The 15,729-nt window shown below is 35.5% G+C and overlaps 1 protein-coding gene across 5 annotated transcripts in view; it reads right to left on the bottom strand.

Moving 5' to 3' along the window:
* Positions 1 to 9,414: 9,414 nt before the first annotated feature.
* The window catches only part of LOC126912511 (inactive rhomboid protein 1), a 190,451-nt gene continuing 184,136 nt past the window's right edge, over positions 9,415 to 15,729 (bottom strand). For 3 of the 5 annotated variants that reach the window (XM_050704977.1, XM_050704974.1, XM_050704978.1), the window contains 5 exons: positions 15,661 to 15,681; positions 14,778 to 14,866; positions 14,220 to 14,475; positions 13,734 to 13,988; positions 9,415 to 13,634 (listed from right to left, as the gene is read on the bottom strand). In XM_050704977.1, coding sequence (XP_050560934.1) covers positions 13,203 to 13,634; positions 13,734 to 13,988; positions 14,220 to 14,475; positions 14,778 to 14,866; positions 15,661 to 15,681 — 1,053 coding nt within the window. In that variant the 3' untranslated portion in view covers positions 9,415 to 13,202. The remainder of the gene's footprint in view (positions 13,635 to 13,733; positions 13,989 to 14,219; positions 14,476 to 14,777; positions 14,867 to 15,660; positions 15,682 to 15,729) is intronic. The other 2 variants (XM_050704975.1, XM_050704976.1) reach the window with 2 other exon arrangements.

Genomic DNA, 15,729 nt, shown 5'->3' on the forward strand with positions numbered 1-15,729 from the left:
TGACGTTATCAAATATTATGCTACCTCTATGCAGCACATCTTAGGGGATCTAACTGGGGATATATCTTATCAAGCCACTTTTAAAGTGTCTCCGGTGTTTATTTCAAATTTTAGTCTTAAAGTGCTTATTATTAAATGCGTGTATGCCTTTTTCCTTAATTTTGCTGATATTTAGGATATATTACATTTGTGTTTATTCAAAAATATATTTAGCTCGTGTCTTGTGTTTACTTTCTTTTAAAATTTTCGAAACTGTTTACCAATTGAAGTATGTACTTAGATGAGAATTTAATGTTCTCAACTGTGAATAATATTTTGTCTCAATGGAAGGAACTAGCACCTAAGGTACAGGCTCAACCTAGTTTAGATGTTAGTATTTATAAACTGTATATCAATATGTTTTGTTACAATAAACACTTCCTGGCCGCCTCGTCTGGAATTGTGCCCGATATATGGCAATATTATTACATGAGACTTATAATACAAAAATGGTGAAAAGTAGGAGTACATTGTATAGCGGCATTACGTGCCGTAATGTGCACCTCTACCTAAACCTTCGGGGATAAAAGGCGTGACGTTGCAAAAAGAAACACGTTTTTTATTTTTTTTATTTTGATTACTATTTCGTTTGTAGAATAGTTGTTACATTTCACAATTGCTTTAGATAATAATCCCTTGAATTAGAAATGGACTAAACATTATACCATTAGTAAGTATATTGTGAGTACAAACACCGATCCGTTAACCATTGTACCTTTTTTTAAGGGGGTAAAATCATCCAATGACTTCTCCCGGCTTGGATGAGCGAAAGGGAGTGTCAGACTCTTACTGACTAAAAACCACCCCGTTCCTACAGTCACCTTCTTTTACCCAGTCTACATTGAAGTTACCTTCAATAATAATTTAGCTTGCAAGAGCATTCAACATCATTTTATTATTCTATTTTCCTTTACAGAATTCCATGAAACAGGAATGTTTGTGTTATGTATATTACAAAGTGTATGTACTGGACTCAGTAAGCTAAACATTGATTCTTCAACATTCCTTTACAATGAAATGAGAAAACATATTTTCTTATGTTAATAAAGGCTTGATTACACTTTGATCATATTAAAGCATATATTTATTAAGATAATGAACTATCTTGTTAAGTAAATGTCATTTACGAGTAATTACTCGTGGAAGGCAGGTTCAGTGATCGCTTTATAACAATAATATTTAGTAATTTTTGCAATATTATATGGCAATAGGGTCACCCCCTATTAAGGTAAGCGTCCACAGGTCCGCATCGTACGCATTCCGTATGACGTTATCAGTACGCATCGCATGTAGGCATTGCTGATGATGCGATCCGTACGATACGGATCAGTGGACGAATTTACATGAGTTTCTATACAAACTAAAATCCGTTGCGTGTAGTGCGTGCGATGGGATATACATGTGACTTATAACAAAAATAGTGAAAAGTGGGTGCCCTAATATGTACCTCTGCCTACCCATTTATCTGATATGAAATCAAAATCGTATGTGTAATTTAACGAAAACTACGTATTGTAATTTTAAGATCAAAGATAACAGTCCACACATTGAATATGAACCGTGTCTACTCAAGATGGCTTATTTTTTGAGAGGGTAAAATCATTAAATGGTTCCTCCAGCCTTAGGCAAGCCGAAACGTGTCAGACTCTTGCTGATTCAAAACCACCTCGTCCCCACCTCTGCTTTTTGAGCTGCATCCTCGATAAACCCGCTAGGTAGTCCGCAGCTCCGGATCAGGCATCATCCCATCTATGAGAGAGCGCTGCTGCCGGCTTTCTGTCAAATATGTACTTACGACACACCAGGAAAAATTTAATGATGACTAACGTATAATATGTCTGTTTATTTTAATTTAGGTATATTGTAAGTTATATTTAAATAACTATAGATGTTATTATTGAAAACGAACATACTTTTCATACAACTCAATGTCTTAAGCAAAACAATATGTTACGAAGGGATTGCATAATGTTACATAATTTTGAAAATATATACTATCTGACTGTGACCACTCTAGACAGTATTGTTCTTATCAATCTTGATAACCATCTTCTACTATGTCCAAAACTACGTTGAAACCAAAATCATATGAAAATGCTTGCATTGTGTGAGTGAGGTTACCAGAAAGAGAGAGAGAGATTGGGCAATTACCCCTCTTTCCAATCATCCCTATCCACGATTCCGCAACAACCCTCAAATTCTTAACCCCAAAAGGTCGGCGACGCACTTGTAACGCCTCCGGTGTCACAAGTGTCCATGGGCGGCGGCGATTGCTTACCATCAGGCGATCCGTCTGCCCGTTTACCGGCTTATACCATTACCAAATGCATTTTACTCTTACTAATTCAACATTGATCGGCTTGTGGCTAATATTGTATTCATTTCGATAAAAACACGTTGCAAGTGACGTAAGTGCATTATGCAAGTTACCTACGTATGTACATTGTTTTGCTATTTTTTGCTCCTGGTTGTTATTGTTAAAAACGTTCAATATTGTAATTGTATTAATCAAAATATTTATATCATTATAAACTGTACATTTCGCAATTTTATTAACTTAGTTTTCTTTAAGATACCTTTTAATTGACGAATCTCTCTTATACAAGAGAGTTAACGTAGTGCGGCTTATCATACGAACTTACTACTCTTAAATTCATGGAAACGACGAATACAACAACACTGAAATATTTTTCTTATAGTAACGTCACGTCTATAATCCTCGAAGGGGTAGGCAGAGGTACATTACGGCACTTAATGTACCCACTCTTCACCATTTGTGTCCCAGTCCCATGTATAGGAGGTGAGCCAATATGAAATATCATATTTGGATACACGCGGCATTCCACTTAAACACCGATATAATCTATCATTCAGATCACTACAAGAGAAGCTGACTGATCTCTTCAATTTATAAGCATTCAGTACAAATATAGTTGCTCGTATTTCCCCATGACGTTGGTCGTATCTATCAAAACGTTGTGATAACTTATCCACAATGCATTCGGTGATACTGAAAAGTTTTTGATGTATATTCTAAGTCTTCAAACCATTACCATGTGCTCATCCGCGGCTTCACCTACATGTTGAGATATATCTTGCGTTTACCCTGGTCCCATAGGCATAGCGAAATAAAAAGTATGCCTAAGTTACTCCCAGAAAAGGAAGCTACTCTCTTACGAAAGAGGTTTTGAAATCGTTCCTGTAATTTTAAGAAAACATTCATTCACAGAAAGTGAAAATAGGAATGAACTCTCAGTTCTTATAGTTTTTCAAGTATTTTTCGTTTCTGATATTTATACTTAGAGTAACAAAACTGCTATTATGCTTTTGTCTGCCAGTTTATTACGTCCATATTTTCTTGAATGCGTATGTTGTTGCTACAAGTCTTACATTAAGGTTATTTTACAATCAAACAATGTAGGCCAGTATACGTAGGTAGGTACTATTGCAAGAAACATTAAACTTATAGATAGATTTGTAGATTTCCCTTTCAAGGAAATACCTAAACTTCAAAAAACTACTATGAATGGGTTTTTGTAAATGTTTCCTGATAAATTAAGATAAAAAGCGTTACGGGCACGTACCTACGCATCTATCTTGTTTCCAATCTTTTGAGTGCCTACATAGGCGTATCTTTAATACTGAGCATACTATCTTCAGCTGTCAATGTAGCTCGTGTCAAATTGAATGTAGATACCTATTTAAATAAATAATAGGTATCAAGGCTTATGGTGGATTTCCGTTCGTTTTATTATTGTAGAGACTGTTTAGAACTTTTTAAATAATATTTAGAATTAGTATGTATTTCGTTCATTTTGACGTAAGTTTTATTTAAAAATATTATTAGTTATAGAGAGAAAGACTGTGTGTTAACCTTTATTGAATGGTGTATTCTATCAAAAAGAAAAAATATGTTTAGTTGGTCAACCTTTTACCACTGCTATATTTGCTGCAGGTTGCATTAATAGGTGGAATATTTTTTACACTTTACAACAGATCAGGTCTGCATTGTGTTACAAATGTCCAAATTTTCTTTTTCCTTCAGGTTTGTGACTACCAAGCGCCTGCCATCTGCTCTGCACAATCTGCTAAAGATAAAAAAGTAAAGGCTTGCTCTCTGCACCAATATTTTATGTAGGTATTTTACGTACCTTGTTATAAATGTGTTATTCTATATTATGAATGTTAAATTAGGTAGAAAGTATATTCATACTTTTACAAAAGAGTCACACAATGTATATTGTGTGACTCTTGTATGTTTTGTGTGACTCTTGTATGCAAAAAATAAAACAGACCTAAATGCAACTTGACACAAAGATAAATTTGATTCCAGGCATGATCGTCCTATTACAGAGCAATGCGTTGCTACCACTCAATACAAATAATACATTAATTATTTTACAAGTTAAATTGAAGCTAATGTAAAGGTTTTTTATCCCGGAATCGAACGTTGACAGAAGCTAAGCAAGTAAGTGATAAAATAATATGTTTTCCTATTCTATTTATTTTTGGTTTTTCAAGCACTTTTTAGCGTTATGATATGAATAAGACATGTGATTAAAAAAACGCTTTCTCATTCGTTGTTTGTTACAACGAATCACGTTGTTTTGCAGATAAAATCGAAGGTTTTAAAAGAGCGTGTGATATTGGATTTATTTTTTATCACACTTCTATGTAGAAAATCCTTAGCCAACACACACTTAAGTTAACACACACTCTTTACCGGTTATATTTTAAGCCGACTTCAAATAAAAGGATGTTGTATGTTTGCAATTATTTCGCGTTTGGTTGAACCGTTTTTGATGTGGTTTTTAGCATAGTAGTACGAGACGATTGGCTTATATCAAGCACAATAACTTTTTTAAACTGAAACAGTTAAGCTCGGCTGTCGTGTTTCGAACATGCAACTAACGAAGCATTCGACCGATATTCTTATGTATTATCAGAATTTTTCATCACAACCGCACAATATTTATCACGTTTTGGGCCACGTGCCGGCTATGTGACAATAATAATCTAACAAAATAGATAGCAACGCAGTATTCTACTTCAATCAAATCTTATTTTCTGTAGTTCGTATTTTCTATCTATGTATTTATTTATTTTCTAGGGTTTTCCAGTAGTCTCCAGTGCAGTATCACCTACGAGTTCACCATTCTGAATAAGGAAATATATTTATAATTTCCTGTGGAAATATTAAAACATAGCCTTATTTTTAAAGGGGAAAACCATCACAATGACTTCTCCCGTTTTAGGCGAGGCGAGATGTGGAGTCTCAGTCTCTCGCTACTAAAAACCACCCCGTTCCTACTCCTACTTTTCGAACCGTTGCCTCGGTAACCTGCTAAGCAATCCGTAGCATAAGGACAACCTGACCTGTAATTTGAATCATCCAATGACTTCTCCTGCCTTGGGCAAGGCGAGAGGGTCAGGTGTCAGACTGTTACTGACTAAAAACCACCCGCTCCTACTCCTATTTTTTGAACCGGTGCCTCGGTAACCTGCTAAGCAGTCCGTAGCATATGATAACTTGGCCTGTGATTGGAACCTAATACAAATAATTGGACAGTCATCAGCTATTATGTAGAAGAGGTTCCTTCCTAAAGTGAAGCGCCACGAGCTGTTAATGATATGATTAACAACCACTCCATCAATGACCAGGCAATTATTAGGTTATCTATGTATTAAATAATTATAATGTAATAAATACTATAAAACGTAAACAAGCTTACAATAACAATCCCTTTCACTTGAGTGGCATTTTGATGTTATTTTTAAACGTAAACATGTGTTTAGTATTTACACGAGTAAATGTTGGTACAGACTAACGGAAAAACTGCAATGGATGTTAAGCAATGTCAAGCGATATAGTGCTGTATTTCTTTTTCGACAAAGTTGAAAATAGGTAAATAAAATATTGTAGGTATTTTGTTACAGGTTGCTGTTACCGTATGAGTAACTTCAGCTGCTGAACAGTTCATGGCTTTTGAAGCATTGAAGTTCTATGTGACAATGTCGACAAACTCAGAAAATTTATTTTGCTACCAGATTGAACATTATATTATACGCTTTTCTCCTAGATATTGATTTTGTGCAATTAAAACATGTTTATTGTATTGACTGTTTGATCTAATAAAATGTGTTTCAAAATAACGCGTTGTTCATTGCAGATCAGTAAGGCAATTGTATCACGCTTAATATTATAAAGGTGAAAAGTTTATTTTAACAATATAATTTGACAATTTGAGTAAGTATTACAACTCAAAATCAAAATAAATAGGACCGTCTATCCTAGGATTTCCTCCAAAACAGTAAACTACAAACACTTTCAATTTAATCCAACCTATCCATTCTTCGGATGTAATCTTATCTTCAATACATCTATAGCTGTAGCGTGTAGGTACCGTTTTATAATATACCTACTAACACTAACATAGTAAAATATCAAATGTTTTAGAAAAACACTTAAAAATCTCGATCTCTTATCTTACCATCCTTATCAATTTGACATTTATATATTAAAAAGATATTATCTAAATGGTTGTGTGTTAGAAACGTGTGAGGTTTGTTTTTTTTTGTGTTATGGTAAGTATCGAAAAAATGTAAATTTTGATTTTATTAAATCTATCGTGAGACTTTATTATTAAAGAAAATCTCTACTAGTTTCGAGTCACAGAGGGACTCTTCATCTTGAGCAGCGTGCACAGACGCCACGACGCGACATCGCGCAGCCTGCCTCTGTAACTCGAAACTAGTAGAGCTCTTCTCCATTCATGTACCTGATTAAACCGTGATTTTAGTTCACTAAATTTTGTTGTTATTGCTCCTAAAACACATTGGCTAATAATTATGACTTACAACACATCACATCAATAGTCTATGAGACTCTTCTAAAGTACTATAGTTTAGCACGTTTTCTAAGGGATAGGTTAGGAGTGACCTTAGGTTGTAATTGGCCCATTTATGAAATCGCGAATATAATATCGTTTCGACGACTACCAACAACTTTTGATGGGACTTTTTAAATGATTATTATTAGTGTACTAACAGATATGGCATGGAGTTATTACATCATACTTTGTCCTTTTATTTATTTAAAACTGTTTTATATATAAATTAGCTTTAAAATGTATATTGAAATGTTATTTAGTATTAAGAACACATTCATAAACAATATTATAATAATGGTTTAATAAATATAATATATGTATACCCAAATTAAAATTTAGGTATCTAAAAAACAATATCTATTTTACAACACGAGCCACAACAAACTTCATCCTATCTCTATTTGACAAAAATAATCTTAGCACGAGATGGCACGTGTCTTTATCAGCCTCTTGTTTCAACACGTCACTGCATCGGTAAATAGGTACTCTACAAAGAAATAGTACCTAAGCCTTATTTCAAGTAGATTTAAAGTCGTCTTTACTGCGTCTTTTCTTATTTTCTCCCTGACCTTTTTGTGATAAACTTATCTTGATCTGATTGGTAGATTTGATGTACATTCAGATGGTGAATGGTAGGTACCTGTGCATCAAATGAGTGATCTCTCCAATGAAAGCTTGTGGTCGCCCCTGTCACTACTGACCGCCTACTCTCGATTCGGATCTCACCTGTTCACAGCAAATTGATAGCAAATGACATTCGGTATCAACTGGTTTTTCCAAGGATTTACAAAACTGGTATTTCATGAAACCTTTCTGATTATTATCACATCAATTGTCATAAATTGATGTGCAAGTAATCTTCAATTGCAAGAGTATCTAAAACGAAACTCAAAGATATAGGTAGGTTAAAACAATAAAACCATATTTAGATCGAAGTTTTTTGTCTTCAATCAAAAAAGAGGAATTATTTAACCTTTCCTTGTATGTTCCTTGCAAACATGTCAGGGCCTGTTTGTTCTTCGGTTTGACCTTGACCTGGCTTAAGATTTGGGGCTCATGGATTGACATCAAAGGCCATATTTATGAAACTTCTCAGATAGTCGTATTTATCAGTTACCATGAATGATGCTGATGATGACTTTGCTGCTGTCTTGCTGATTGATTCACAACTGCTCTAGCAGATCCGGAGCTGCGGACTGATCCGGAGCTGCGGACTACCTAGCGGGTTTATCGGGGCTCCGGCTCGAAAAGCAGGAGAAGGAATGGGGTGTTTTTTAGTCAGTAAGAGTCTGACACTCCCTCTCGCCTCGCCCAAGGCGGGAGAAATCATTGTATGAATTTCCCCCTCAAAAAAAAAATGCTCTAGCAAATAGAGGAAAGGATTTTCGTATTTTAAAAATTACGAATCTAATGCTCTACAAAAGTATGTTTCGCTGTGGCCGATACGTTGAGATACATAAGTAAGTATATAACTATATAAGTATATAGTTGAAAAAAATAACTACGTAGGTTAGTAGGAAAGTACTTTGACCTTCTAAATGAGATAAGTAAGAAAATAATACTTGAAATGTATCCGTGAACTATTTAAATAATGATTAGTTGCCTCAGTAAGTAACAAAGTTATAAATATGTCATAGCCTATCAAGGTGATTGGTGTATAAGAAAAAATAAGAAAATTAAAGGACTACTCTACCATGGGCATGGTAAAATAGAATGCCTTGTAAGTGGGGGCAAGTCTGATGCCCGTAATAGTCTAATACACCAGTACTATTAGCCTCCTTCACATAGAAGGGTTTTGGTGGAATTCTCTCAAATGCCCCTAATTCGGTTCTTACGACACCTAAGTGCAAGAATAAAGGTTACCATAGACATGTATTTAATTCTACGCAACTTCATAGCTGTATAATTGTATACCTAAAGGAAAATATTGTTATCTTCACTTTATCGTACCCACGAAGAACTAGTATCGCCTGTATTGAGCTGTAAGAGTTAAATACCTACTAGTGGTATCATCAGGACACGTGCCTTTACCTTTATCTTTATGTATCATGCAGTTTTAAAATAACTTATCTAATAACGCAAAAGGAAAAGTTTTTTCAATATTAGTATTGTTATTTTCCAAACATGTTGAAAAAAGCCAACATTCGGTATTGAAATAGACAGTATATTTCAATTTTTTCTTTCTTTGGGAATAGCCAGCAAACGAGCAGACTGAGCACCTGATGGTAAGCAATCGGCGCTGTCTATGGGCGCTTTATAAAACACCAGAAGCATAACAAGTACGTTGCCGGCCTTTTGGGGATAAAGAATTTGAGAATCAGAGATTCAGGGATTGGGGAGATTGAGAAAATTGGGATGGGAAGTAAATAGGCCTCCGATGACCTCACTACATCATACAAAATATATTAAATTATATCTCTTACAGCTTGCCCTACAGAAAGGTTATTGAGACTAAGTTAAACGAGCGTCAAATAAAACACACCAATATTATGATAATAAGGTTTCTTGTTCGATTAATACTAGTTTACAATAAGATTACTTTACCATACTTAACATATAAGTAATAATTAGGTGTATGTTCACAATGTACAATTATGTATGTAAGTTTTTTTTGTCTTAATCTGAGATTAGTTCGCCGGGCCGCCGGGCTCAAGGGCACTTTAAGATAACGTCACTGTAAGATTTTCAAAGAAAGTAATCGAGAACTTCACGCACACAGTCAAACACTTTACAATAAAAAACATGGCTGATAACTGAGATAATTAATATTAGTACAATAACTATATAATGGGTATAGAGAGTACACAATCAGTTAAGCTGGAAACGTACCGTCAAAACCCCTGTGACGTGACGTAACGCGCTCTTATTGGTTGCTCAATAAAATCCGCCAATCAGCGTTACGGCATTTCAAAAAGCAGCCAATCAACGTGCGTCACGGCACATTGTTTTGACAGTATTTTCCGACAGAATCGAGAAGACAAATGATAATCAATTAGGATTTGAACAACATTTTTCTCACATTACATAACTTTTGTATATTTTTAATCCAATATAATGGCATTTTATTTAGTTATACAATATTACAGTCGTCTTATTAGTACATTATGCTTAAAAGAATTTGGTGTTAAATGTGCATCCATGTTCTTAGCTTTTTTATAAATACTGCCATTGGAATCAGATACAATATTTTGTACAGTTCAAAATACATACTCCATGTTTAGAATTATTGTATAAAAATATTTATATGTTTTAACAAAATTATCATTTTAAAATAAATTAATATCTTCACTTAATAGAATATTCACACAACTGTCATCGACATTCAATTATTTTACAAATTTTTATTGCTTTTTGCACATTTATTGGAGTCTGAGCAAAATTTATGCGTCTGTGTGCTGTAAAATGAACTTTATTGTGAAGTTAGTTAAGTATATTTTGCAATAGTAGCAAAATAACTTAAATGACAATTCACCAAAAGCCTTATTTACTGTTAACAAACACTTTAAACACTAATTAATATTAATTCATAAGAAGTAAACAAGTGCCTATATAACTAGCATTCTGTACTCACTCATTTAATGGTTACTTAACCCAGTCCTTAGCAATTGTTTTCGATACAAAATCGTTACTAAAGAATAGTTTAAGTAATCATTAAATGTCTTTGAGTGCGACAGTAAGCGCTTTAAACATTTTTATTAAGGAAGAAAATAAACTAAAATAATAGGTATTCTCTATAATGGATACTTAAAATTATAATATAATAATAAAAATTATATAATAGGATACCTATATAATGGGTAATTAAATCATTAATTGTGCTAAATGGAATGTTCATTTCAGACTTTTACAATATCATATTTCATTTTATTCTTTTTTTTGTTTGTGCTGAATAAAATATAATTGTATATTAAATAGATAATAGACATAAAATAATAGCAATTTCATTGCATTTTATCGATCCAATGATGGTATTAAAAATTTGAGCATTGATAAAAAAAAATGTTACAGGTTCAACCGATTTAGTACAATAACAAGAATGCATATAATGTATCTGTATATACATGATTCTATTTCAACCTTTAAAAAATCATCGTTTGGGCATAGAGTACATTTTTAATATCAGTTTGATAGTTTAACATAAACCAAAATTGCATACACAAAATGTAAAAAAGGACAATAATTAATCAAAATTTCTACAAAAATACATAATAATATAATAATTTCATACCCATTTAGCAACACTCAAGTCGTCCAAATTGCTTTTCAAGAAGATAATTCAATTCTGTAAGTCCTCTGTTCCTCAAATTATTTAAACGTAGTGTGAATTACTGGAGTGTCGTGATGTGGCAATTGCGTTTAAGGATAATCAGTCACCAGTACACTTAGTACGAGTCTACTTTACGTTTAAAGTAATCGAAACGAGAGCGCGTTCGGCACTCTGATTGGTTGGTTTATTTGAGCCGGCCAATCAGAACGCCAAGCGTGTTTTCGTTGCGGTTAATTTATACGTAAAACAAACTCGTACTAAGGATACAGATTAGTCATAGTCATCAAGTGGGTCTAATAGCCCACGGACGCCACTTAAGTGTCGCCAAACGGATACATTCATAGAAATAAACTATGTGCGCAATTTAAGAGTTAAAACATATTCTTAAGTCTCCTAAATATCTACAATGGTAATATGGCAGTAGTACAAAATTTCCAAACACACACACACTCACACAATCTCGATTAACAATCCCTAGCAAAATAACTGTTTAATTACAATGATCACCACTTTCGCTTGATTAAATTTATATATATTATATTTACAACGTTTTTAAACTAAAAAATATTATAATTAACATAGTGACTAGTATTAAATGTAAATTCGTAATAAAACATGTAAAGTATGAATGATAGTGAACGATAAAGTCTCCTAACCTGTTTGTAGTAAAATAAATATCCCTAAATATAAATATTAAGTATATATACTAGCATATAATAATATAAAAACAAACGTAACACTACGCAGACTTGTTACAGCTATATAAATTGACGAAATCAAAAATCCATTAGAATACTTATACACATAGACTGAATTCGTTCATATACGGTGAACTGAATAGATGAAAAGTATGTGTTTTTTTTTTGTTTATATTTACATTATTTAGTAATATACTAAATTATGTATATTTGACACTGTTACGGGATCGCATTAGGTCACATTTGCGGAGAGGAAATGTAGAAGAGACTATTGTTTTGTGTGCGAAATGTAATGATTAGTTCTGTGTACATACGTAAAAATGTGGTGTATAGATACAGAGTTAGTAATGTACAATGTGACGTAACAGTGGTCCCGTAAGACGCACGCAAACGAAACGTAACCACACATAGTACGACTCACTTACCACCGTATCATTAATACTTTATTTTACAGAATATTTACATTAGTAAGTCGCGTCCGCATTGCAAGTTCTATATCCGTGGATTTAGCACAATATTTTTTATTTTATTTTTTTTATTCGAAATTCAATTTCGATCGAATTAATTTCACAAGCACATCGGCAGCCATCAATGAACATCGCATGTCAATTATTTTACAAAATCAGACTTAAAACGTAGCATTTTAGAATGACATTATTTATAGTATTGGAAAAATAACTTGTGAAATAAATTCGACCGTCTTATTGAAATTCAAGTATAAATCAGTGAGTCCATTAAAACAACAAATTTTAACACGTAACAATACGTCTTTATCGATAAATTAAATAATCGATGGAATATTCGCATACACTTTTATAATCTAGTTCGACGATTATAAAATCTTAAAAGATCGCCTAGGTAGTAACTAGAGCTCACTCTCATACCGACACATTCGTACTAGTGGGCAGTAGCGATACAGCACACTCAATACAGAAACTCAAGTTGGAAAACGAATAGGTTACACCTATTTAACTTGTGTTATAGATATCATAAGCCTGATTTTGTTTTCAGTATCGACCCCACCAAGTTATACCTAGCAGGTAAACAGTATATACTTATTGCGCACGATTATTGGCGTGAAGAGGGGTTGTTTGGAGTGCGCGTTAAATGAGCGCTGAGTTTCTGTAATAGCGCTGTAAGAGCGAGGTGACGGTTTGAGGTCTGGGCGGCGGCGGGGGTGAGGCGCTAGGCGACAGCGCGGCGCGGGACGTGCGGGCACGCAGGGGGCGCGGGTCGGGCGCACGCGGGGGGCGCGCGGCGCACAGGGCGGGGGGGCGGCGGCGGCGGGGGCGCCCGGGCCGCGCGCCGTCATACCCCGTCCAGCTGACGCACGCGCACGTCCTGCGACGCGCACATGTCTGGCGCGAACGGTAAGCACGTGAAGTACGCACATGCTGCACACTCGTACGCCGGCGCCGCGTAGAACAACGCGACCAGCGCGCACAACATCCCGCCCGCCGACACCATACAGACCCACACTAATGCGATCTTTCTTCGTCTTTCGTAAGGACCGAAGGTTATAAATGGCAGTAACGCATACGCTAGTAAGAATCCGAACACGAAGCCGAATACGTGCGCGAAGTTATCAATCCAGGGTAAAAGACCCAGGAGGAACAACGCTATGGCTATACCGACTAGTTTTAAAATTGCTCGTTTCGGATGCCTCAGGAGAGGCCATGCCCCTATTACTTCTACTATTAGACACGCCAGTAAACCGAAATGTGATCCAGCTGGCCCCACCTGGAATAAAAATGAATATAATATTAAATGCCATTTCAAGGAGCCTATATCTAAACGATACATACAGTCAATACAATTGATACGAGAATAGTAACTTACCTCCGCTCTATAAGGTTCAAATATGGCAGATGCCATATTCCCGGCGACCCCACTTCCTAAATATATGACAGCTATCCTAACTGGCCCGGCCATCTTTTCCAGGTCCCTCATGAAGAGCCACTGCAGCGCCAGCGTGGCTGCCAGGTGCAGTAGACCAGCGTGAACGAATAAAGACGTCCACGCTCGGTACAGCTGGTCTGGTCGACGTCGCCGCATGAAAGGCAGCATACCGCAGACGTCGTCAAGACAAGACACCTGAAAATGAAAGCAAATATTTATTGAAACTTTTAAAAAATAAGCTATCAATATATGGTTACATAATCAGGTATTTTGATTATAACTGAAATTGATCAATATATTTAAATCCGTGTTGGATTAATTTGTTCCATTACCATATCCAGGCCTGATAGAGGTCTTACGTGAGAATGGAAATCACCAATTCATCACAAAGTTGGTTAACACAACAAATCTGCAGTCACAACTTACCTGTGAACACAATGATGCTTCTTCATGGAAATAACCCTTTACAAAGTCACAGTGTTCTCTTGTGGTGATGACGCATTGCCCGTGGACTCCTATGCAGCAGGGATGGCCAATGACTTCACAGGCCATATGTTCTGCTGCGTGACCGGCCCGACCAGCGGCCGCAGATCCGTCTAGAACTGATTTGCGACAGATCGGCCATTTCGTGATGTCGTCCGGCCATTCATGAGGTGCTATTGAACGTGGTGCTTCGCAAAACCTGTAAAATACAAGATCAGGTACAGACTAACTACTAGAGTACTAAGGAGTAACTTACTTAAAAATGCCAATCAGTAATATGGTCTAACAATATTCAAAGAATTGGTATGGAAATTTTTCTTTAAGTTATATTGATGACCAGAACTTTGAAAGAGAAAAGACCTTTACTTTTTTATGGGACGAGCCCGCCACAACCTCGCATATCACTGCAACTCCTATAAGCCAGGATCTACAGCGGATACTACCATGACAAAAACCAAAAACCTTTATATAACAAAATAAGTAAGAATGTAAAGCACTTACTTGGGATCTAATCCGCAAACGGACCCTGATATCCGACCGCCAGGCCCCGACTCTCCCGATGACCATTTCTTCCACGTCGAGATCGTGTTCTGAAAGGTAGACAAAACAAAGTTCACGGTTGACAAGCTTGTGCTTCGCCCAATACGAGGTGTGACCCAAGGAGCGTGAAGCGTTTTGACGACTTACACTAACATGCACAAATAACAGACTACACTTAAAATTACCACAAATTATACAACTAAACTAATATCTCCACCATTATTCTTAACTAAAATGTACACTATAAAAGTTTGTAGACTAGAAATTTCATATTAATTATACGATTATTTTTTTTAAGTTATATTGGCCTGAAACAATCGTGATTATTTGATCATCATCATGGCCCAATTTAGCTATTTTCAACATTCAGCAGAATAGCAAATCATGAATTGATCAAAACCTGTCATCATCATTATCACCTTATTGTTTTGGGACAGGTACAGATTCTGATAAAGGCAATTGTATCTAACTACTTCTCATTGCGTATAGGTTTCAAAAGGATCATGTATTGTACGTAACCGTTGTTTTCTTTTATTATACAATAAGGGCCTACGAGCAGACGGATCACCTGATGGTAAGCGATCAGCCGCCCATGAACACCCACAATACCAGAGAAGTCACCGGTATGTTGCCGGCCTTTTAAAAAGTAATAAACGTTTTCCTTGAAGGTTTGAAGGTCGTATCGGTTTGAAAATATCGCCAACGACAGTGCGAGGCAGAAATTTTCGAAAGAAACGTACAATTGTGGCCTACCAACCATCTATATATAATGGAGATTCTTCTACACAATATTATAGGTACTACCTTAACCTAAAAAGACATAAAATTCGGCTCAGACACATACCTTTGATATTAATCCTCTTATCTATTTGAAAGCGTGCGCAAAAATAGAATGTTACACAAGGATAATGTT

This window comes from Spodoptera frugiperda, chromosome 26 (genome assembly GCF_023101765.2).
Source record: "Spodoptera frugiperda isolate SF20-4 chromosome 26, AGI-APGP_CSIRO_Sfru_2.0, whole genome shotgun sequence".
Lineage (NCBI taxonomy): Eukaryota > Metazoa > Arthropoda > Insecta > Lepidoptera > Noctuidae > Spodoptera > Spodoptera frugiperda.